This window comes from Epinephelus moara, chromosome 24 (assembly GCF_006386435.1).
Source record: "Epinephelus moara isolate mb chromosome 24, YSFRI_EMoa_1.0, whole genome shotgun sequence".
Classification (NCBI taxonomy): Eukaryota; Metazoa; Chordata; class Actinopteri; order Perciformes; family Serranidae; genus Epinephelus; species Epinephelus moara.
This window is the reverse complement of record NC_065529.1, coordinates 26,402,705-26,427,237: the sequence shown is the minus strand read 5'-3', so window position 1 is coordinate 26,427,237 and position 24,533 is coordinate 26,402,705. Positions and strand designations below refer to the sequence as shown.

Here is a 24,533-nt window from a genome sequence, read left to right as displayed (position 1 = left end):
AAATTATTTCTTGTTTTTGGACTTTATTTAGAGCAGTGGTTCCCAAATGATCCATCCACGGCGTCCTGATTTCTCCTTAGTCATTAGTTCAGGGTCCACACAGTTTAATACATTCAGCATCATACTTGTGTTTGGTCATGTCATCCAGCTGTCTTTAACAGGTAGCTGTCTGTTAGCCACTCACTCTACAGCAGGAAATGGCACTTCAAAATAAAAGCTTTGTGTCAGAAATTCACTGCATTTAAAAATAAAGTGTGTTATTTACAAACTTGAGACATTTGCAAGTCACTTTCTATCCATTCAGAATGGACCCATGACCCACTTTTGGACCACAACCCACCAGTTGGGAACCACTTATTTAGAGCACACTGGTAGATTTATTTTGACTCTAACTCTGAGCTGAAATAACAAAGCTACTAGAGCTCACACAGCGTGCATGTTTTGTGCTTGTGATGGGGTTTTAGCAGCAGACTCTTTCTTTTTTTTTTAAAGATATTTTTGGGGCATTTTTAGCCTTTATTTGATAGGACAGACAAGCGTGAAGGGGGAGAGAGAGAGGGAGTGACATGCAGCAAAGGGCCACAGGCTGGAGTCAAACCCGGGCTGCTGCGGTAACAGCCTTGTACATGGGGCGCCTGCTCTACCACTAAGCCACCGACGCACCAGCAGACTCTTTCTTAATAATGTCTTCCCTGAAAGTCAGTGCTGATGACAAAAATTCGAGCTCATTTCCCTCACCGAGGGATCAATAGCAATTCCATTAATGTGTCAGATGTATCACACACTGAAATTCTTTCAAAGCCACAGAGAGAAAAACACAGCAAGAAGACAAATACATATTTTCTTATTAGAGAAGAAAAATATGTATTTATTCCTGTCTATACAATAATACACTATGTGCTGAAATAAACCTTTGTATCATTATTATTTATCCAAATCTGCACCCAAACACAACATTATTGTTGTAAAAAGTTATTATGATCTGTTTTTGTTTGTCAGGTGACTCCCTGGCAGTTGTCTGTGCCTGTGAGATGTCCCCATGTGTCTGTACCGACTGTTTATTTACAAGACTGTGTGAGCCGGAGAGTCTGTCTCGACAGTTATGTTTAGGCACATGCATGTTAAGCTGAGCTTTTTCATTTGTATTGGTGTGTGCAGCTATAAATATATTACTGTAACCTCAGTGGGTGAAGCAGGCAGTTACTGTACCTCATGCACAATATAGTGGACACACTGCCACCATCTGGCACAGCCGACATGTTCAGAGCCCGTTCAAGAGGCAGGTCTGCTGAGATATCTGGAAAACTTTGCTGAGTAAAATAACACCACTGAATCTGAGACATGGACTGGATGGAAGTGAAATATCTGTTATCCAGTAAATCTGCTTCTTGAAAGAGGCCTCATGGCTGCAGTGATGGACAGACTTACAGAAGAATATCTCATGAGTATATATATATATTTGGTAGGTTTTATTTCTCCCTACACTAATTTTATCTATTAAAGATGACAGTCTCATTGTGACAAAAGGCGCCCTTGTGGATTCTGTTGGGACATATGAAGCAGACAGAACAGAGAGAAACTGTTACCATGAGACATCTGCCTTTAAATCAAGAGTTTAACAGTAATTACTGCAAATATCTAAAGCCTATATATCACAATTTAGAGAACTCATCTGCCTGGCTTTAACCAAGAGGTACGCTCACATCACACCTGTTTCAGCCTCTTTACATTTGCTCTCTGTTGGTTTCAGGATTGATTTTAACATCATATTGATTAACTTGAAGGCCCTTAATGACTTGGCTCCACATTATATGGTAAACCTTTTAATCCTTTATGAACCTTTACATACTTTAAGATCCTCAGGCAGAAGTCTTTCATCTGTTCCAGAGGCCCGACTGAAAACTGAAGGGACAGAGCTTTTGCAATCAGGACGCCAAGGCTCTGGAACGACCTGTCTGAGTAAATAAGGCCGTCTGAGTCACTGTCTTCTTTTCTTTCTTTTTTTCCACAGTCTGTTTATTGAAATTTTCCAAATAGAGCAGATAGAAAACACAGTAATATTTGGTCAATCCAACAGTGACACAAGAAAGTAAGTAGTAAGTAAAATAAGAACAATACAAAACCAAGACAGGACTAAGACAAGACAAATACTCCAAAGCAAATAAGTAACCAGAACAAGACAAAGAACAAAACACCATAGTAATATAATTAAAATGAAAAATATGGGGAAATGTGTTTATGCTGATAAAAATAACACTAAATACTAAAACATAATATAATGGTTGTTGGGTGGAAAACTGCCTGTCACATCACAATTTGATGTCTGTAAAATATATGATCAGTCATTCAGGAATATCTGGAAAGTCCAGCTCTCGTACATACACGTGTGTATTTCCTTTTATTTGCCTTTATTGTTATTATTGCTATTATTATGATGCCCCCTAGAAATTATTATGGTGTATCATGGCCCATGCAAAGAAGCCCACTTAGGCCCCAATTGTTACACTTGACAGTTATACGTAACATTGTAATCATGATAGTTACAGGTAACTAGCTGAATGTCCTAACTAACAGTATCCAGCTGTCATACAGTAGCTAGAAGGTCCCCCACTTAGGTGTTTTTTGGGGCAGTGGCAGTGCACTGTATTGGGCTTTTATATAGGATTTAGGGGGATTCACCGTCAGAAATATGATATATAGTACAACTTTGTTTTCTTCTGTATTTAATCACCTGAAAATAGTAATTGTCATGCTTTTGTTACCTTAGAATGAGCTATTTAGACCTATACAGGGCGCTGGTCAAATCAAATCAAATCAAACTTTATTTGTATAGCACTTTTCATGCATTAAAAATGCAGCACAAAGTGCTTCACAGAATAAAAACACACAACAAAAATATTACATACATNTGGGCAGACCAGGCACACCTCTCAGTTTCAGCTGGTTGCAATGTGCAGTCCTCACCACTAGATGCCACTAAATCCCCCTAAACCTTTAACTCTGTTCCTTTAAGGGGGGTTTACAGTTGTCTTTGCAAATGTGTCAATATGAGAGGCCATCAGGGGCCCCTTTTACCAATTTCTTTTGCGGGGGCCATAAACATTTGCCTGGTTTTCCTCTCCTGATGGTGCGCCCCTGCCAGCAGCACAGTGACTCAGAAAAGCTGTACCATTCCTGTTATGAATGACTCATATTGTCTGATATGATCCACCACCATAATGTAAAACTCCTGATGCCAAACAAAACATGAATCTCAGGGATGATAAATCACCAGACTGGTTAACGTTCATCGGAATAATAACAAAAATAACCCAACAAGATATTCTTCCTCACACAGTTGCTTTGTTTCAGTTGTTCCTCCATCCTCTGTTTGACTGTCTGCTGTGATATAAACCTTCCTCTGCAACTGTGTCTAAGGCACCATTCATCACTTTACCCTTTATCTCCACTAACATCACTCCAGCACGTTAACAAGATATCTGAAGGTATGACGTGAGAGATGCTTAATTGTCAGTAAGGTACAAATCTGTCCTTCAGTCCTGTCAGGTGTTGCAGAGCTCGACTGAACAAACTCTTTGTGCTTTCGCCTTGGTGTTATTAAAAACAGAGCTGGTTAATGTTCTCCCATGCCTCTGTACACCCGTGCTAAATGTGCGTTTGAATTTGAGTTGATTGTTTGTGTAGGTTGCGGTAATTATGTTTTGGTAAATGTAATGGCGTGATTTTTATTTCTGAGTGCGGCAGATATTTGTGAGTCTATATCTATGGGTAGTTATTATTGGCAGTAGGGGCTCTCTGGGGTTAGTGCAGCGTCCTTTGCTATTTCTGAGTGCGAATGTGGAGTCTATTTTCAAGGTTGCCATGGAAACCATTGTATTTGTGGTGGCAGCGATTGGTGCTGCCGGCCGAGCAAGACTCTGCTATTTTTGTCATGAGTCAACACTTCACACACACACACACACACACACACACACACACATACACACAGGTGTACATGCTTGAATACAGATGAAAACAGACAGGTACACTCACACAATGCGCAAAAACCTCCCCACATACTTGTGTTGTTGTTTGAGTCATATACACTGTTTGAGAGGCATCATGTGTTACACAAGCATGTGTATGTTTCCCATCTCTCCTCAGTGCTGCCAGACATCTTGATACATCTTCACCATGACAACAGTAGTAATCGCTGTCCATTAAATCTCTCCACCCGACTACTGGATCGTGTTTTCTTATGTTCTGCTGTCCAGGCATGTTTCTTGTTGGAAGCATTGACAGGAAGAGACGGCTGATGTTAGCTTGTAATCAGTCAGGTGTCAAAGATCATAGGTTAAGATAGGCTTACAGGAAATTTAAAAGGTGCTGATAGTCTACTACTGTGATGATATTCAAGAGTAAAAGGTATTTGGATTGAGAGACTGTGACCAAAAATGCCATTAAACACAGTCTGAAATAATGGTTTACAGTGGTAATGAGTGGCACAGTGATATACACTAGGGCTGCAACTAACATCATAATGCTATTTTCATTATTGATTAATTAGTCAGTTGTTTTCTTGATTAATGGTTTTGTCATTAACAGTAAAAAAAAATGGTTAAAAATGACTTTTTTGGGCCAAACTAATAATCCAAAATGCAAAGATATTCACTTTACTACAAGGCCATGGATGGATAACTGAACAGGCCCATCGAACACAGGCCCAAGGGCCCAAAGTGTCAGGGGCCCCCCTGGCCCTCATCTGCAAAATGTCGCTCAAATAAACATGTAGCAACCAAGAAGAGACTCAGACAACCCAGTCTTACTCTGAAGTTGTCGAATTGGGCAGTTACTGGCGGAGTCAGACACCGACAAAAAAGCTGTCCTTTAATGTTGGCATGATACGCAGCCTGGCAGCATCAGGGGGAAACATGGTGGGATGAGAACGAAAGTTAAGGTGGCAAAAGTCCCAGTGGGGCAGGTGAGAGGGTTGGTGCATGGGTCCAACAAACGCAGTCTTTCATCTTGGAGAGCAATGTTTGCATCCTGTAAGATTATAAAGCCAAAGCCTGTTCTTTTTCCTAAACCTAACCATGTGCATATGTTGGCATGTGTTGGCCAGGTGCGTTTGTTGTTGAAGGAAAAAAACATCAATTCACGTTGTTTCACCGACATAGTGTGTATATTTTGAAAGAGACTGTATGTCAACGTACAATTTCCTGTGAAAACGGAAGTGTATTTTGAAAGAACACAGTGTATGTAACAGGCAGAACTTGACATGGCGTCCCAGAACGTCAACAAGCAGAGCACCCAGGGTACCTTGCACACCGTATCTGGATGTGAAAAGTCCATGACCACACATTAACATGTGACGAGGTCAGAGTGAGGATGTGTTGACTCAAAATAACCAAGCAGACATGCAAAGGAACTACAAAGACACCCAAAAACACAAAACAATTACAAACAAACACAAAACCACATGGACACACAAAATTACCACAAAGAGAAAAAACACTGGGGCGCAGAACAAAAACAAGAAAAAGAGGGAAAGCCAGCACAAGGTCTGTGTGCTATGCTCCTATAAGAGAGGTGGTGGAGCCTTTTACATATCTGTGCCCAGGTCTCATATGTCTCATAATCTGCCCATGCACAAGACCAAAAAATAAATAAATGTTTTGGACATTTTTGGTAGCCTAATCAACTAATTATTGCAGCTCCAGCATGCAGTGATATACATAAGGTGGTATTATATGTAAAATATGACTTCAATACCTTTTATTTAATAGTTTGCAATGTGAAAGTGACATGCGCCTTTTTGAGCAAACTCTAAGCATTGAACACTTAATTTTCTTGGATTCTGCTCAATTTCTATGCACTAAGTTGTGCATTTTCTGCATCAATGTATGGTTTAAATGCCTTAAAAGTCCTGTGCTACTTTCATGTTTTCATTAGAGGGGATAAATGCACATGTTCTAAATTTTTAGAGGGACGTGTCCCCTGCGTCTAACCTGAAATATATACTTGTGCCTTTCACTATTGTGAATCTGTAACTGCATGTATTGCTCCTGATGCAGTAACTGCTTTGTGGGCTGAAAGCAACAAACTGTATAATATTTCAACCACAAGACCTCAGCTGTCACAGTGACTTAACCAGTGGCATTATTATAATGAAGCTATTAGTGAACTACATTAATCAATCGATTCACGAGAGGCACTGCAAATTAAAGCGTGCATTTTAATGGAGAAAGAGGTGCAAGATGTGATTTCCATGAAATGCAAATGTTGTGTGTATTATCATTAACCTTACAAATGCAAATGAAAAACACCTACAGCTCCATGCTTGCTCCTTCAGAAAAGTAGCCTTACCCATAATAGCCCAGATTTCATTGTCCTCCGCTGACAGACCAATGAGATGGACTGTATATGAAAAGGATCACCGTGGCAACAAGGAGCCCCAGTTTGAGAAGCTGGGACGATGGAGGCAGAGGCCTGACCTAATCACTGCCTCACTGTGTCAGTAAATCTTATACTGGAGGGCACTTAAATCCATGAAATTACTACCTGAATCATTACCGACCGACAAAAATAAATAAACCAGTAGAGGAGGAAGAAATAAGGGATTAGATGTAAGGGTGAGGTACCACATACTGGGCACATTCCTATTTATTAGTAAAGAGGTCACCTGGAGGTCATCTGTTAAGCATTCAGGCTTAAGTAGGCTGTGTGTAAAACAGCCCTATTAAACTGTAATGCTCATTAAACACCAGAAAATCATTTGTTGAATTGATAAAAAATTGAGAGATAATCACTATTCTTGGATCCTTGAAAGAAGGGGGTAAAAAAAATCATATTTGCCCTGCATATTATTGTCCCCTTCAAAATGCTCTGTGGATAAGAAGCTGTGAAATCACAAATAGTTTAATGCAGAGGGAGTTTGAATTGATAGTTGGGTATTTTAGGACCCCTCAAGTGGTGTCCGGGTTTGTTGGAGGGCTGTGGAATGATTCGAGACCATACACATATTTTTTTGGGATTGTCAAAAACTGCAGAAATTTTGAGAGAATGTTCGAACCAGGAGCCCCCTTGTTGTGAGGCGACAATGCTAACCACCTGCACCCCGTGGTGCAGTGTCAGCGTGGGTTTTCTCTGGGTACTCCGGCGTCCTCCCACAGTCCAAAGACATGCAGGTTACAGTAATTGGTGACTCTAAATTGCCCGTAGGTGTGAATGTGAGTGTGAATGGTTGTCTGTCTCTATGTGTCAGCCCTGTGATAGTCTGGCGGCCTGTCCAGAGTGTGTCCCATCTCTTGCCCAATGTCAGCTGGGATTGGCTCCAGCAACCCCACGACCCCCAACGGGATAAGCGGTTACAGAAAATGAATGAATTAAAAGTGAGATGTTAATTTAGCCTACTGTTTGACCCCACTGTATTATATGTTGGGGATAATTTGTAAATCTTAAGAATATTGTTGTTAATTGCAAGAAAAATGAAAAGTATTTCTAGATTGCAAAATCAACCGCCCACTGTGGAACAATGTACTAGTAGATTGAGAAAGGTAGGCCTGCATAACAGATGACATGACAAAAAAAATGGCATTTTTTGTATGGAGATCTGGTTGAATACCTCTGCCTTTTATTTTATTCTTTTATTTTATAGATTTTTTGCTTGATTTCAAGGAACCTCCATGATTGTGTGTGATTAATGTGTCCTGATGATACTAAATAAAAGTTGTTAAAAAAAATCTTCCATATAATGGTAATTTTAAAACTCGTCAGGCTTAGCTCTGTTAGATTAGTCTCCGATATCAGGTGTACTTATGTCTCAGCAGCTGAGCTTTGAACTGAGAAGCAAAATTAGCAAGCCAACATGCTATCAGCCGGGTTACAGCCCTCATCATGAGGGGCTACAGTGAGCACATGGTTAGCATGTGTGCAAAACAATCACTGGATGCTAACACTGTATGATGTTTAGTAAGATTTAGTTTGTGCACAGGTAGTATGGCAGCATTATAAACATGGATGTGGCATTTTTTTTATTATTTTAGTGTTGTCTCAAAGTAGACAGCTAAAACAGGCAAGAATTAGGTCTTTGTTTTGAAAGGTGTCTTGTCATAAAGAGTTGGGGAAGTTTAGATTTTGACCTAATGGTTGTTGGATGAAACAACAAAAATAGATGGCAATCTGACAGTAATTGAGATATTGTGATACATACATTCAGATTACATTAGTTTCTAAGGGGTGTTGAACTAACATACTACAAAAATCTGTTGCTGATAACTACAGCGAGAACACAACAGTTCCCTGCCATCATATTCAGCTCCTGCTTTCTGAAGGCAAAATCTGACAATGTGGCACTAGGACCCTGTGGAGACAGCAGCTCTGGTCCTGTTTCTCGCTGCCTCCTGCTCCATCTCTGCAGTCACTGTGTGAGTGGAGGGGGAAAGCAGAGAGTGAGCTGGTGTCTTTGCATGCATTTACATCAGCATCATTTCAGGAAAAAACCTCTGCTGCCACAGCTCAAGTCATCCAGGGAGGAGGATGCACGAGGCAGACCAAGGGATGGGAAGAGACACGGGCTCGTGTGGTGGGGAGCACCTCATCAGCATTTACAAGGTGCAGTGATTGATGTCCACTGTGTACCTCAGCAGTGGGAGCTACACCAGGTTTTCATCCTCAGAGACCAAAAGCAGCAGACAGCTGCATCAGGAAATACTCTGATTCAGGTACATGATGCTCTCTCTCTGCTTCTCCCCCTCACGCTCCCTGATTCTCACCACATTTCTCGCTTGCTCTCACCCTCTTCCTCTGATCTGCTCTTTACATACTGCTGAGTGCAACGACAAGTGAAATTCAATTGTGATGTGATATATAGAATATGGGCCTTGCTTTATACAGTGGGTGTAATGCATTAATGATTAATATATAAATGAGTAGGCGGTAAGACATGACTAAACCAGGCAGGAGGGTTAACTGAATTGGGAGTACCCCTATGTGTGATTTAGAGATGTTGCTCATTGAGGGCAGTCATTCACAGGTGATAAGGGAGGTTAGAGCTCAGTTCTTTCTTACCCCAATTCATACTGTTGTCACCGCAGACAAGAACCAGAACATCCCAGGCTTTTGTTACATCTGTGGCAGAGAGCATTCATGGCAGTAAGCAACTGGATTTTCTAGATCTGATAGACACTTATAGCAGCAGCCACCCCTGTTTGTTTGTTCTCTGTAGGCAATATGCAGACAGCCTCTGCAACCTATGAATACCCACATGTTTTCCATTTAGAACACTACACTCACTCATATTTAGTGGCAGATATGCTACTGTAGTACATGTCCACAAGCAAAATCATTGGATCTCAGACCCACACACTGGGGTACACACTTGTGAGGCCTTCCAGAAATCTGCACTTGTGTGGGTTTTCTTGTTTGCTTGTTTTTTTAGCCATGCAGAATCAGTTCAGACTCTGCATATACATATCCAACAAGAGCTCACACAGCAGGTGTAGATGTGATGGAAAAGGACTATCACCTATTTCTTTATACGACTGGTTTTGGGGAACTGGCGTGCATTCGTGCATTGGCAGGATGTGTGCTTGAAAAGTATTCACCACCAGCAGCTCCCCAGCAAAGGAGCAGACTGGATTCATTCTTGAGCGTAATGAAGGTGTAAAGAAGGTGGTCCAAAATCCTTTATTTGTTTATCTTTCTAGAGGATCAGTGTGATCGTACACGTGTGTTTTGGGCATCTTGATTTATGAAGTATAATCTGTTCAAGTGGCTCAACTCCTTTGCACGATGATTTATGGTTGCTGAAATCATTTCACTCCTTCAGTTTTCTCAGCATGTTGCTAAAAAGGTGCCAAGTGTCCCTGCTTTGAATAATGCATACTTAATTGAGTTAATTGGTTTGAGGGCTGGTTTTGGATTACCTTATCAGTTAGAGTGCCTTAACGGAGATTTGAGAGGCTAAGGAGGATTTTATAAAACTTTGTTCGAGTGTATAATTCTTAACGATAACTTGGGCAAAAAGTGGAGCTCAGCACGAGTGACGGATTGAACGGATTAGTTCATATGACCAAGAAGTGCAAATAAGGGGTTGATCATTGAAGGATTACACATGCAAACTCAGATGGACACATATTTATAATTAATGTTTATCTTTCTGTCTTGTTTTTAGGGTGGGTTGTGGCTGATGGCAGACATGGAGACTTTCTAAATGGACAGGAATCATAAAATCAGAACCTCCTGACGATTGCAGCATCATCCTCTGGACTCCAAGATAGCCTTTGACCTCATTTTCAAGCCGCTGTTTTCTGGCCGTACTTCCTGGCTTTGAAGGATGGGTGATGGGCCTGTGACTGCTCCTGCCTGCCTGCCTCATCCCACCCTTCAATGGAGCCGATGTGGAACTCCTCCCACCCACCTCCACAGCTCATGTCCAACATGTCTGCCTCCTATCTGCCCGAGGGCTGGGCTCTGTCCCAGTCGCTAGCCCTGCTGGCCATGCTGCTCATGGATCTGCTGGCTGTGGTGGGTAATGTGGCTGTCATGGCGGTCATTGCTAAGGCCCCACAGCTCCACAAGTTTGCCTTCGTTTTCCACCTGTGCGTGGTGGACCTGCTGGCAGCCCTGGTGCTGATGCCTCTCGGCATGCTCTCAAGCCGAGCCTTCTTCGGGGAGGCCCTGTGCCGGAGCTACCTCTTCCTCAGTGTGTGCCTGGTTAGCGCTGCCATCCTCTCTATCTCTGTAATCAATGTGGAGCGGTATTACTACATCATACACCCGATGCGCTATGAAGTGAAGATGACTGTTGGCCTGGTAGCGTCAGTTCTGGTGGGGATATGGGTCAAAGCCTTGGTCATGTCTGTTCTGCCGCTGCTCGCTTGGTTCCTGCAAGGTGGACGAACTCCTCTTCTGGAGAGTAGTGGGGTTGGGGGAGGAGGAGGTGGGGCTGTCCCATCTCCACCTGCTCAGGGTCACAGGCGCTGCTCACTACATTGGACAGGTGGAGGGTCAAACCGTTTGGCCTTTATGGTCCTGTTCACTCTGGTGTATTTCTTGTGTCCACTACTGGTCATTCTTGTTGTGTATTGCAATATGTTCAAAGTGGCTCGGGTAGCAGCCATGCACCATGGGCCTCTGCCTACCTGGATGGACACGCCTCGTCGCCAGCGGTCAGAGTCACTCAGCAGCCGTTCCACGATGGTCACCAGCTCTGGGACAGGGACTGGGACGGGCAGAGCGACTCCGCAGCGTCCCTTTGGGGGAGGAAAGGCTGCAGCAGTGTTGGCAGCAGTCGGCGGACAATTCCTCTGCTGCTGGTTGCCCTACTTTACTTTTCACCTGTATTCTGCACTGGCTGCCAGCCCTCCAGCCACGCTCGCCTCACTGGAGGAGGTGGTCACCTGGATTGGCTACTTCTGCTTCACGTCCAATCCCTTCTTCTACGGCTGTCTCAACAGACAGATCCGGGAGGAGCTGGGCAAGCACCTGCCCTGTCTGTTTCGTCGAGCGGGGGTTGAGTTGGAGGACAGACTGCCCAGCCGTGAAGGATCCATAGAGGAGAATTTCCTTCAGTTTCTTCAGGGCACCGGCTGCAACTTGGATCCTCAAAACTCTCACAGCACCTCCAGCCCTAAAGGGGAGGCCTGCTGCCCCGTGGCTCAGTCCCAACCAGCGGAGCCAGCGCAGCCCATACCGATAGATTTCCGTATCCCTGGACAAATTGCAGAGGAGACTTCAGAGTTTATTGAGACCGAACAGGCGAAAAACAACCATATATACACAGACAATTAAGTTCTAATGTCTTTATTTCCTAAAAAATTATTTCAATCATTCAAATATGAACTGTGCCAGGAGTTATTTCAGTGAAAACATGTTTCTCTATTTCTACTGAAAGCTGTCCAACAGGTAGCTCAGTTAATTAAAATTACTTTAAAGTATATCTTCGAATCATTGCACTTTGCATCATCAGATTTCATCCTTAAAAAGTCACAATTAAATGCAGTTGTTTCAGATGCATTTCTGTTGTTTGTGAACAGGGAAATTACTGCTTGAGTTTAAAAATGGCAAAAACAACCTTCCACACTACACCGCTCAGCTCTGTACAGTACATGGCATTTATGACAACTATTGGTGTAACTTGTTAAAGCCTTTTTAAAGATAAAAACATTGATCATACATATGTTTGATTCGATGAAGGTCACTTCTTCAGAGTTAAATGTTTTCAGAACATCCCTTTGCTGAAATACACGACTCCCTCACAATTACTGACTTTACTATTGTGTGATGAAGCTCTGCTGTGAGAACAATCACCTTTGGTGTTCAGAAATGAAGATTAAACGGCTCCACACACCAACTGATACTGTATTTGTAACTGCCAAATCAGTCATGTTTTTGAGACTCAGCTAAGTTGATTATTTTTGAATAAGTAATGTCAAAGAAGACAGCAATAAAATACACAAAATTACAAGTATTTGGGGGATCCATTGAAGGAATAGCACTACTGTCACTTTTAATTGGTAGCTGTGCTCTCATCAGTGATAATGCCACTTTTAACCCTCATGCCAGTCTAATTATAATCGATTAGGAGGCGTACGTATCGTGGCTGAACTCTCATGGAATTGCAGCGAGTTGTTTACAGATAACCACCTGACTTTTCCTTTCTTTGGTGCTTGTCCAAACACATCTTTTATTTTTATTTCCTAAACAGCAGATCTGTTGTGATTCAGTTCGGGATGCAGGTTAACTTTATAACTCATCTTAAGAGTCACCCAGCTTTCTGCCATGTGATGTATTTATCAGTGTATTTGGATATAGATCTTAAAAATCAGTATTCTCTTCATGACTGCATTACATTCAAATATGATTCTATTTCTTACATTTGTTAAATGTACTAAATTGTATGTTATGTTTGGTAAAACTGTATAAGTTTGGGTTGTGTGTTTCACCCAGCACGCCCATTTTTCTTTTTATTGGTGTAAATTTGTTATGATTTTCATTACAAGGAAGCTGATGTATTTTGACATGTATGCAGTAACTGCCTTCTTTATTTGTTTTTTAACCCAGAAGGAGAATACATTTAGATTTAGTTTGACTCCCCTGCTCATCAGGGTTTTTACAGTACCTCACATGCAGGAAGAAAACATTACGTTACAGTCCTGCACTGGTCAGTGTCAAGTACGACTCCTGCACACTTTATTCTGATGTTGCAAGGAGAATAAAGCAGGTGCGACTTGCTCGTTTATTAGTAATGAGGGTGCAGACTTTGCTAATCTTTTGATGATGACATGAAGTGGTCTTTTATAGCAAACTGTTAGGGATCAATATGATAAATGTATAATGTTTGATTGAAATGACTTTCTTACGTAACGTGGATACAGGGTTTTTAAGATATTTTTTGAGTGACGATGCCAATCCAAAATCAAAAGCTTGTTGAGCTTGATATCCTCTTTTCATCCCGTCTGAATATCCCAAACTGTGAATGATGTTTGTGTTAGGATTTTCACTTGTTCAGAGGTTGTTTTTTATGCTGTGATTAAAATAAAAGAATGACTTCCACTGTACTGCAATGACATGAATGTGTTTTAGAAAAATACACGGCTAAAAGTTGAGTGAGAGATGCTGTTGTAATAAAGAGTTTCTATGTTTGTAAAACATTTTGGATGCATTCTCATGATTTTACCAACGTCATGGGGCTGCTGCTCGCACCAATAGAGAAAGACTCCAAATATATGTGGCTTATTTTACCTAGCATCTTAGTGTGTGTGGCTTAATCGCTCTGCTTTGCTTTGATATTTCATTGCAAAGAGCTGGGGTGGGAGGATACAGTTCAAACACTTTGACCTTAAGGTAACATTTAAACTTCAAAAGGCTAAAGCCAGTGGAATGACCTTCATCAGAAAGGAAAGATAAAACCGTCGATAGACACAGATAGATAAATAGATAGATAGATAGAAAATGCATCCTGCCACTGACACTGTGTGTTCAGTTGGAAGATGCTGGTGCGCGACAGGCCTCACACCTCAACGATGGACCTCAGTCAAACCGCCCCCAGCTTCGCCAGGCTCTGCCATCCCCATGGCAATTATTACCTAGTGACATTTCTCAGTGCTGTAGTGGGCGGGAGGAGGAGCGTACTCTATTGGGAATCCAACAAGACACCCTTATCTGAGACTTCTTAAAATACATTCTCCAGACTAAACCACAGCTGACATTTTTTGTTGGTGTTATTTTTTTTCAGAGTCTTGGGATTGCTTGTGTGAGTAGCTCATACTGTAAACTGAAATAATACTCTCTGTTCTATTCTGCTGTTTGGAATGACCTTTGATTATTTCCTGGTACTTTTGGACTGGTTTACATTTGTGTCATATTTGCTGAAAGTGTCACTGTATTCTGAAAGAAGTACCTGAGACTGATCATCTGTGAAAGAAATTATGTCCCTCCTCTTCCTTCTGTTTCTAGTAGAGTTTGCAAAAATGTACTGTGGTGCACCAAAAACAATTCCAATCAGATATGCAACAGAAAAAAGATTCTCGCTACCTAACGCTAAAACAAATATAATGCAGAAAACAGTCCTGCACAGAGCCATGTTCAGGTGGAATTTAATGCCAATGTATATTGTTCAAGAGAATATTAAGGACTGCTTCATAATTGTGTTAAAACAGCATCTGCAAACATTTCAGGAACAATGAATTGTATTCGTAAATTATAGACATGATGCTTGTATTGTGAAAGTAGAAATCTCCCTTGGAAGATAACGAGATGTGTTATTTAATACCCTGTTTTCTTGGAATTAAATGTGTGAAAGCGCAAGATGGGTAATACATATTTCAAGGTCAGACAGTCTAGGATTTATGTTTATTATAAATTACTATGGATCTGTATGAAGGTCAAAGTCAGGTCTGCTACAAATTCTCAGAAATTGTGGCTGAACTATATTTCTATGCCTGGCTCAATTTCTGTTAAAGTGATGACGATTTTGTTTCTTTTGCATACTCAATGTTAAACCAACAAGATGAGCTGAGTGTATGCATGTGTGTATGTGTGAGTGTGACCCCTGGAAGAATAGCCAGTGCTTATGCTGGTGCTAATGGGGATCCAAATAACGAAAGAAAAAGAGCCGAGGAGTCTCTAAAGCAGCTGTCAGTCAAGTCAATCACTGCTTGTGAACTGAGGTCAAACTGTCAAACTAGGCAGCGCTGATCAAATATGAAACAAAATTCAGTTACTGCATGGCCTATGAAATGTTTTCAGAAACATATTTTAGTGTACTGTTTACTTGTAACACGAGAAATATTGTGACACAGCTGCCATGTTGGACCGAAGCAACTTTCTTGTGTTACAACTAAACAGTGCACTAAAATATGTTTCTGAAAACAAATAAGGAGAGAAAAAGGCAACCCAGTAATAGTATCTTATTTGATCAGCGCTGCCTAGTTTGACAGTTTGACTGCAGTTCACGGAGCGATTGACATGATTGACAGCTGTGTTACCTCCAGTACTCCTCACCCCTCATTTGTTGTTTTCCTTCACATGCAGTAAGGACATTAGAATCGCTACAAGACAATAGAGTCGGCACAGGAATATGATTTTTGTCCACATATTATCTGTCTCATTTAGTGCTGTGTGAATGTAGAGACAGTTTCAGCAAGTATGACAAAAGTATTTTTACAATAAAAGTTACCTACAGCTTTAATATCTACATTTTTCTAAACTTAAATTTGAAGACTTTTATTCTTGCATTTACATTACTTTATTGTTTTCCCAAATAGATTCCTGTGCTTTAAAAAATGTTAAATAGTAAAGGTGCTGTGGCTGATAGCACCGGTTGTTCACAATAAAATCAACCTAACCTGATAGTTTGAGATAAAAAAAAACGCAATGCAAAACTTAACTATTGTTGAAATGCACTTTTCATATGTGTCAAGATTAGAGCTGCATGCAAACAGAAAAAAATACAAGCATAACACAGGTTGCAAACAAAAGAATTTCAGGTTACAGTAGAAAGTGGAGAACAGAATGTGGAGGCTAGATCAGCCAAAGAAAACAGTGTCAGACATTTGGCAGTTTGTACTGACTGGACGAGGGCAAAGAGTGTTTAACTGGAGCAAAGTGATGAACCATGGCCTGGATGCATGAGAGCCCTGAGCGGGAGTAAAAGAGGGAAGTGAGACGGGAATAACCATGAAGGCATGTAAATAAGGCATCAGCTTATTATAGAGCAAAGATATGGAACATTAAATAGAGCTACACAGATGCTGTACAACAGACATGTCCAAAGTCCAGGGCTTGTTATTCAAAATATATAATATGTGGCCCACCCCACATTATTGGTTAGTCAAGCAGGTTCAGTTCGTAGTTCATCCGTTCACCTATTGATGTTGGGACTATCACACAGTTTGCAGACATGCACCAAGTAGGAACTACACAGGTGGAGCTATTACACTTTCATAAACAGACCGTAAACAAGAAAACGAACAATAACTTAACACCAGATATTTCCTGCTAGGTGGCAGACATGACCACAGCAAAGATGCGTAAAGTCAAGACGACAGTTGAATAACCTTTCACTTAAAGATGAAACAGTTGCGTTTGTCCCATTTATATATATATATATATATATATATATATATATATATATATATATATATATATATGTGTGTGATTTCTTTTAAATAACCCATATGATATGAGAAGCAGCTGCCTCCCAGGTATTCTCACATCATCTTATCTGGCCCCCATTCAACAAAGTTTTGGACATCTCTGCTGTACGAGCTTGAAGCTGCAGTAATAATTTTCTTTGCCACTTGGGGGCAGTAGAGCTACATGAAAATAAAACACTGACATATTGTCAGTTTATAAAATCTATGTGATCTTAGCGAATGGCTTTTGGAGTCGTGTCTTCGGCCAACACAGTTTCCTGTCTCGCTGTGAAGAGCGCACATGATTATACTGTGATGCTGTTAGTCATATGGGATGATTTGATTTCAAATTTACATTTTTGAGAAATTCTGAACAGCAGTCTTCAATGTATTCTGCTGCCACAAGCTGTTCACTGAGTGTTATTTTAGTTGTAGTTGTTATTGCCCTTGTGCCGTAAGGGCAATACTGTCACTAAACAAACCCAAAAAAGTTGACTCCAGATGTTTCCTGCTGCCCGCTATCAAGAAGAAGTGAAAGCAGATGGACAAGTGGGTTGCAGCTGGATTCTGTTGCAGAAACAAACCTGGATGAAGACATAGAGGGCAAGAAAAAAACAACAACATGATTTCTTTGTTTCCACCAACTTTTCAGGCACATTATTAGCATTCAACAAAAGAGAGAGATTTACAAAGACAAATAGGCTAAAATAATTTCAACATTTGCAGATGCTACTACATGAATAATATAATCCATAACACAGTTATCTTTGTACTTTTCCGCACATACAACATGTAGCACTGAACACTGATGGTGTTAATATGAGCCTTTTAATGACACTCTGTTGTCTCTTATTATATATAATTAAGAGTCAAACCTTGTACAGCACCAGTGAATATATCAACATCACATCATGATAATATTGTAACAGGACTGACTAAATTATTCTACATCTTATCTGTTGGTTTTAAAAAGGGTCAGTGGGTTTATATTCATGAGTGACACACATGGTGAAATGTTGGACTTCAGTCTTGAAAGCCCTGAGTCAGCCGACGCTGCACTGTATGTGTTCCCATTTTTACTTCACTGGCAGTCGTCCAGTTTGCTTTTGCAAACAGCCTGTCTGGGTGTTGCTTGAACACACCAACTAAGGCTTTTTACAGCTAATTTACTTCTTAGGCCTGGTGCACTGCGTTGAAATAACAAGTGGGATCTGTTTAAGTGGTGATGTATTTTGGTACAACTTTAAGAGACTTTAACTGAGTAATACAATTTCTGATTTCTGATTTCTACTTTCCACTTTGACTTGACTACATTTCAGAGGGACATATACTTTTTGTTTAAGATATTAAAAACTTTTATTAAGCATATTAAATACAAATCATTATTGTGCAGTAAATTAAAATATCCAAGATGATATTAAACTGCTAAATTTAGCTTCACCTCGACCTTCTACCTACATAAGTACATTTTTATTTTTTAAGATTTTTTTTTAGTTAATTATCTAAGCATACAGTATTGTTTCATTTAGTTTTCATTTTTTTCTAAAGTCTAGTTTTTATTTTTATTTCAGTTTACTGAAATGTTTTTTTCACACCTAGTTTTAGTTTCTAGTTTGCTTTAAGTTACCTTAACCTTGCCCTCACTTGACCCCCTCAGACCTGCAAAGGAATGGGACTGTGTGCTGGAATCAAGCCGGTGGCCCCTGCAGCAAGGACACTGCCTCTACACACTGGGTGCCTGCTCTACCCACTGAGCTACAGGGCACACAAGTACTTTTACTCTTTAAAGTATAAAGTTAACACTTGTACATGGTTAAACACATCTGTGAGACAAATTTTGAATGGAAATTTTCTACTTGTAATTGAGTATTTTTACATTGTAGTGCTACTTTTTATATGGTCAATTTCCTTAATCACTAGGTCTGATGAGGGAAAGGTTCTTATTATTAACTAAAACTAAACTAGAAATTAAAACTAGGTGTGAAAAAACCATTCAGTAAACTGAAATAAAAATAAAAACTAGATGTTAGAAAAAAAGACTAACTGAAACAATATAATTTGCTTAAATAACTAACTAGTTAGTTATTCAGAAAACATCTTAAGTTTTAGTCTTTGTTAATATGGTCAAATTGATCAACACAGGAGGCACTGGAGCGTATGTTCATTGAGACTATGATGTTTACATGACTGGGGGCTAAATGTCTTCACAAAGTGTTGTGTTTGTACAGTAATACCTGCTCTGAACTTCTTCAGTCTTGCTCCTAACAAACCCCCCATATTATAATTAAAATAATACATTCATTTTCCATAACCGCTTATCCTGTTGGGAGTTGCGGTGGGCTGGAGCCTATCCCTGCTGACATTGGGTGAGAGGCAAAGTACATCCTGGACAGGTCGCCAGACTATCACAGGGTTGACACATAGAGACAGACAACCATTCACACTCACATTCACACCTACAGCCAATTTGGAGCCAATTAACCTGCATGTCTTTGGACTGTGGGAGGAAGCCGGAGTACCCAGAAGAACCCATGCTAATATGGGGAGATCGTGCAGACCCTGCAGAGAGGGGCCCAAACCGTGGTTTGAACCCCCCATCCTGAGTTCAAACCAGGAACCCTCTTGCTGTGAGGCCACAATGCTAACCACTGCACTATGCCTCCACCATGCCTCCCAAATAAATTAATAAATAAATAGATTAAAATAAGATACAAAAAATAAATAAAAACCAAGCTATAAGTAGAAAAATTAAAAAAGAACTGAAACAAGTAAACATACCCTGGAAACTAACTGAAACGAAGGTGATTTGACAAGAGAAATGAAAAAGAAATAAAAACTAGAGCACTTGGAGAGCGCAAACCTCCGCCAAGCAGCTCGGATTTCCCGCCATTTTATTATTTTATCCACTTCGCTTCTTCTGTTCCTTGTCCCATTATCAACCTTTTACTGAAAATTTCATCAAAATCCATTCAAAACTTTTCGAGTTATTTTGCAGACAAACAGACCAACGCCGGCGAAAACATAACCTCCTTGGCGGAGGTAATAAACACTAATGAAAAATACATAAATGTAATGTAAGTGACAGGGCCCACCCAGAGTTCACCCCATCCTGAGTACAAACCAGGAACCCTCTTGCTGTGAGGCCACAATGCCTCCCAGATAAATAAATTAATTAAAAATAAAATAAAATACAATTAAATACAATTAAATTAAATTAAATACTAAAACAAATTAAAACTAAGCTATAAGTAGACAAATTAAAATAAACTGAAACAAGTGAACATACTCTGGAAACTAACTGAAACTGAGCTGACGTTTGCCCTCTGCTGACCTTTGGACCACCGCACAGTGTCACAGCGGGCGTCTCCTTTAAAACTTGTTTTAAGGAAACTGCATTTACGTCAAAACACAAACCCACCTCCTCCAGCACATGAAGACCGCCTGTGGTAACTAAATATTTACACCCTTAAAGTATTGTTAATCTATTAATTCAGGTGTGACGTTAACGTGACGTTATTCACTGACGAAAAGTAACCGATGAAACGGTTAAACGTTAACAGCTAACGTTAAAGTCGAGGTAAGTTACCGTTGGTCGAGTCCAGCTGTCAACGAGGCAGCGGAAACACATTTAAACATGCAGATATGTGAAGCCTTTTAGTAAAAGTTATCTCCGAGATAACCCAGCTGCTCAGGTCTCACTGTTAGTGATAGTTTATCAGCTCAGTCGCTAACGCATACGTACTGTCAGTTTAACGTATGTGCTTTGTCTCTGTCTGCAGGACATTTCCTGTCTCGCGCTAACTTCAGTTTGCTTCTGCTCCCAGCTGGTCCTCAACAATGTCAGGTGGTAAGTCTGCAAACAGCGACACGGTGCAAACAGCTGTCATTTAGCACAGGTACTTTGTCATAGACGAGATTACATAACTTGATGCTAGTGTATAATGCCTTTAGTTTAAAAGGTCTGAAGGCAGCTGCTAACCTCCAGCTGCTTTATGTACTTTATGTCAATAAATCAGAGACACTCTTTGGCACTTTATTGTCTTCAGTGGCTGTGCAACACCCAAAATGGCTGTTAGAAAACTGGAGTCTGTCCATTACATTATACAGTCCAAAAATCACAAATTTACCTCAAAGTGCTTTACATAAGACATCCTTTGTCAGGGGTGTCAAACTCATGTGAGTTCACCGGCAACACACAGCCCAATTTAATCTCAGATGGGCCGGACCAATAAAACCATCAAACAATAACCTATGAGTGTCATCAGCTCCAAATATTTTCCCTTTTGAACATTCTGTAGATGTTCATCCTTTTACAGAACAGATAAACAGCCTGAGATGTCTCAACAGTATGTCTCAGTGTTTCCACATTCATTCAGTCTACTTCTCACTGTCATTACATGTGCATTTATCCAAACATTTCCTGATACAGATTCTTTTGAACTGAAGCTGCTGATTGACAATATTTCGCACAATGTTCAATATCTGTTAACATGGTAACAGTAAGTATTTATTATTATATCAGAGAACTGTATTCTGGTCAGGGTGGAAAAGCCTCTGTAATGCATTGTGGAACTTGCTCCTGAAACCTGGCACCCCTTAGTCTAGTCATCTAGTGGGACGGATTGGACACTTTGGTGGGCTGGTTCTGGCCCAGGAGCCATATGTTTGACACCCCTGCCTTATATCCTTATAGGCCCCTGTCTCAGATAAGGCAGATAAGGACAAAATAGTAATTATTTGGCATAAATATTCCTCTATTTGTAGTAAAAGTACTAATCTTTTAAAGGTCCAGTGCGTAGGATTTAGGTGGGTATATTGGCAGAAATTAAATTTACTTTAACAAGTATGTTTTCTTTGGTGTATAATCATCTGAAAATAAGAATTGTTTTGTTTTCGTAAATTCAGAATGAGCTGTTTATATCTGCATGGAGCCGGTTCTCATCCACTGAGTCCGCCATGTTGCACTGCCATGTTTCTACAGAACAGACAAAGCAAACACTGGCTATAGACAGGGCCATTCTCATTTTTGTGTCGCCCACTGTCGTTAGCAGCCCCTCCGCAATGAGCTGTGCTGGAAAAACACAGATTTTTTAAAACATGAAACCTTTTTTAACTGGTTTAAAGCCTTAGGTCAGTTTTCTTTGGAAAGGAGCAGACCTATAATTCAGCTCCTGGTAAAAACCTCCTGAATGTCTGGGTCTACAGTTATCAGAAAAAAGGTGAGCACACATTAGCAGGTGCTGGGCTAGCGGCCTACTGCAACGTGCCAAACAGTGTTGGAGAAACACGTTTGTAATGTAAAACTGCTTTATTCACTGTTGGTACCAATTTTGATCTTCTCGAGTCTCATTTTTAAACATTGTGTATGCACAAAAAGAGGCCTAAAAGAGGCATATGCCTTGATGGGAGAAACTTTGACCCATGCTTAGGAACATTTTGGAGATGGGTAATTGGCGCCTTACATGGTGAGGTGGAAGCCTGATTGTAGAAATCTTTAAATATTTTTTTAGGGGATAATTTGGCTCCAGGTAAAAACCACCTGAACAATGAACACTAAATGCATCCTTACCAGGAGTTCATGCCTGGCACATGGAGAAGTTTCAGCTGGTTGTAATCTGCAATCCTCACCGCTTGATGCCACTAAATCCTACACACTGTTCATTTAAGATTAATGTTTCAAATGTTGAAAAGTACTGAGAAAACTAAACTGGAATAGCTGTTTAAAACAGTTGAGAAGGAAATGTCATTGAAAATTTAATCATGTAATAAAACAAGCTGAAAAAACAAACAAACAAAAAAACATAAGTGCTTAGTTTCAGTTAGGTTTTTGTGAATGGTTACCATCAGTCCTTGTGATTAGCAGAGGCATTGTTAATATGGCTCTGATTTGTCAAATTCTAAAACAATCACAGGTTTGCTTTTCTCATTCATAGGTGTGGCAACATCAGCCTTTGAATGCAAATTGTACTTAATCTAATTAAAGAAAATGTTGCTTTGTTCAGTCGGGTTTGATGGTGTTTTGCATTTCCTATGAAAGGTTTTACATTGAAAGAGAGAGCACTGAGTTTTTTTGGTGTATGGCCTCTGCAAACAAAATGCTGGATTCCATGAGCTTTGCTCTGTGGGAGTGGGGGGAAAAAAAATCCCCAAGCAGCCGGTGATATGCACAGTGGTCTCATTTTTAGCAAAAGGGTGTGCAGACAGACAGCTTAAGCAAACAGGAGGCAAAGAGAAACCCAAAGAAGGAATAACGAGAGCAATCAGGCTGGCATAATTGACCGCTGCTTCCAGGTAAGGCCTTAAGGAATGTGAGTTATTTGGTTTTAGCAAAATATGTGACATAATCGTGGGGGTAGATTTTCATTTCAGACAAATGTACGCTTCTGTTTTTTACCCTTTGCTGCTGCTGCTGCACCAGATGGTGAGCGTCAGCTCTCTCAAAAACTAGGTCAGATTTCAGAAAAGGCTGGAGACACCCAGAAACAAGATTTTTTACTTTAACTTGGGGAAGATAAACCTTGAATTCTTACACTTATGTCAGTCACCCAGCAGAATATTTATCCTTGAAAGATGTTGTTGCCAGGCTCATCTTATAGAAATGTTTAATTGCAGTTGTTTGATTTTGCTACTGCAGCTCTAGTTTCAGTCTTCTAGGCATAGTTTGAATAGATTTGTGATTAGTTTAATCTATGTTTTAAGCTTAATTTCACACAAATTCTTACAGAAAATAGTTTACAGATTTACAGAGATCAGTGTGGTCGGTTTCAGTGTTTCGCAGTCTGGTCTCAGGCATAGTTGTGTTACAGTGTTGTACAGTTTACTTGCAAAAACTTTCAGCATAATCCTGCAGTTGCAACATCAGTTGTATTCTGAAGTGTTCAGGTGGTTGGACGGTGATCGAGGAAATTAATGATGAACGGTTAGATTTTGAGTTGGTTAGTCAGTTAATAGAGCTACAGTATATCTGAAACTAAGTTCTATCCCTGAAAACTGTGCTCAGTGCTGTTGTATGCAGCGAGTATAGATGATCACACTCACTAAATGATCACTATGCTACATTTAAATAATCTGTGAAGCCCCTTATTGCTTTGTTTATTGTTTATGTAAGCAAAATGTTTGTTCTCACGTTTGTACGATTTGATAAACTGAAGCTGCTCAAGCAGAAATTGTGTGCTGAAAAAGAACTAACAGGTTTTTGTCAAACTGCTTAACATGTTCCTACCACTAGATGGAGATCTTTACTTTTTTTTTTATAGCTCTCATGCTCTGAGTCAGTGAGTAAGTGAGGGATCTCAAAGATCCAAAATACAGTGTTACATAGTCAAAGGTCAGTGTCCTTCAGCTTCAGTAATATAAGATAGATTTGTCACAGTTCTGAAATTATTTTATTGAGTTGTTTTAGTTGTATTCGGCGTAGAACCTGGGAAGTCTGAGATAAGCTTCATATTTTTGAAAAGCCAAATTAGACACGCAATCACAATCAATCAATGGTAAAAATGTATTTTTGTGTGAGGAATAATTTTTAATTTTGGAGTTTATAAGGACTTTCAAAGATGTTTATTTTACATTTAAATGGTTGCATGGGTGTACAGCAGTAGGTGTCAGTAAAGCAATCTTTTGGTAAACAAAAAAAAACAGCTTTCTTAGTTTTACTTTCTTAGGTTCTGCTGACTTGTTGAAGTTTGTGTAGTTACTACAATTTAAATCAGAGCATGTAATATTATAATAAATGCCACCAATCTACAGGAACCAGATGAGAGGAAGTTGTGTGTGCTTGTCACAGGTTGCATTAGTAACCTTGTTGGGCATTGGTTGCCACTATTTATAATACATCATGTCAGGCGGGCCTTGCTGTGTGTGTGTTTAGGCTATCTGACTCCCCTCAGAATTTTCCAGCAAAGAAGACTGAGAGTT

At 40.1% G+C, this 24,533-nt stretch overlaps 2 protein-coding genes across 4 annotated transcripts in view; both read left to right on the top strand.

Annotated features, from left to right (window-relative positions):
- The first annotated feature begins 8,436 nt into the window (after window positions 1–8,436).
- On the top strand, window positions 8,437–13,606 carry LOC126386100 (G-protein coupled receptor 61-like). Its single transcript, XM_050038232.1, has 2 exons — window positions 8,437–8,702; window positions 10,154–13,606. Exon 2 carries the CDS (start codon window positions 10,369–10,371, stop codon window positions 11,770–11,772), a length of 1,404 nt encoding a protein of 467 aa, XP_049894189.1. The 5' UTR covers window positions 8,437–8,702; window positions 10,154–10,368; the 3' UTR covers window positions 11,773–13,606.
- A 6,374-nt stretch (window positions 13,607–19,980) lies between these two features.
- ampd2a (adenosine monophosphate deaminase 2a) overlaps window positions 19,981–24,533 on the top strand; it is a 40,544-nt gene continuing 35,991 nt past the window's right edge. The window contains exons 1-2 of one of the 3 annotated variants that reach the window (XM_050037494.1): window positions 19,981–20,065; window positions 20,399–20,466. In XM_050037494.1, coding sequence (XP_049893451.1) covers window positions 20,457–20,466 — 10 coding nt within the window. In that variant the 5' untranslated portion in view covers window positions 19,981–20,065; window positions 20,399–20,456. Of the gene's footprint in view, window positions 20,197–20,398; window positions 20,467–22,816; window positions 22,911–24,533 lie in introns of those variants that run through there. The other 2 variants (XM_050037493.1, XM_050037498.1) reach the window with 2 other exon arrangements.

Coding starts and splice junctions, on each gene's coding strand:
- LOC126386100 (XM_050038232.1), top strand. CDS start 10,369: ATGGAGCCGATGTGGAACTCCTCCCACCCACCTCCACAGCTCATGTCC.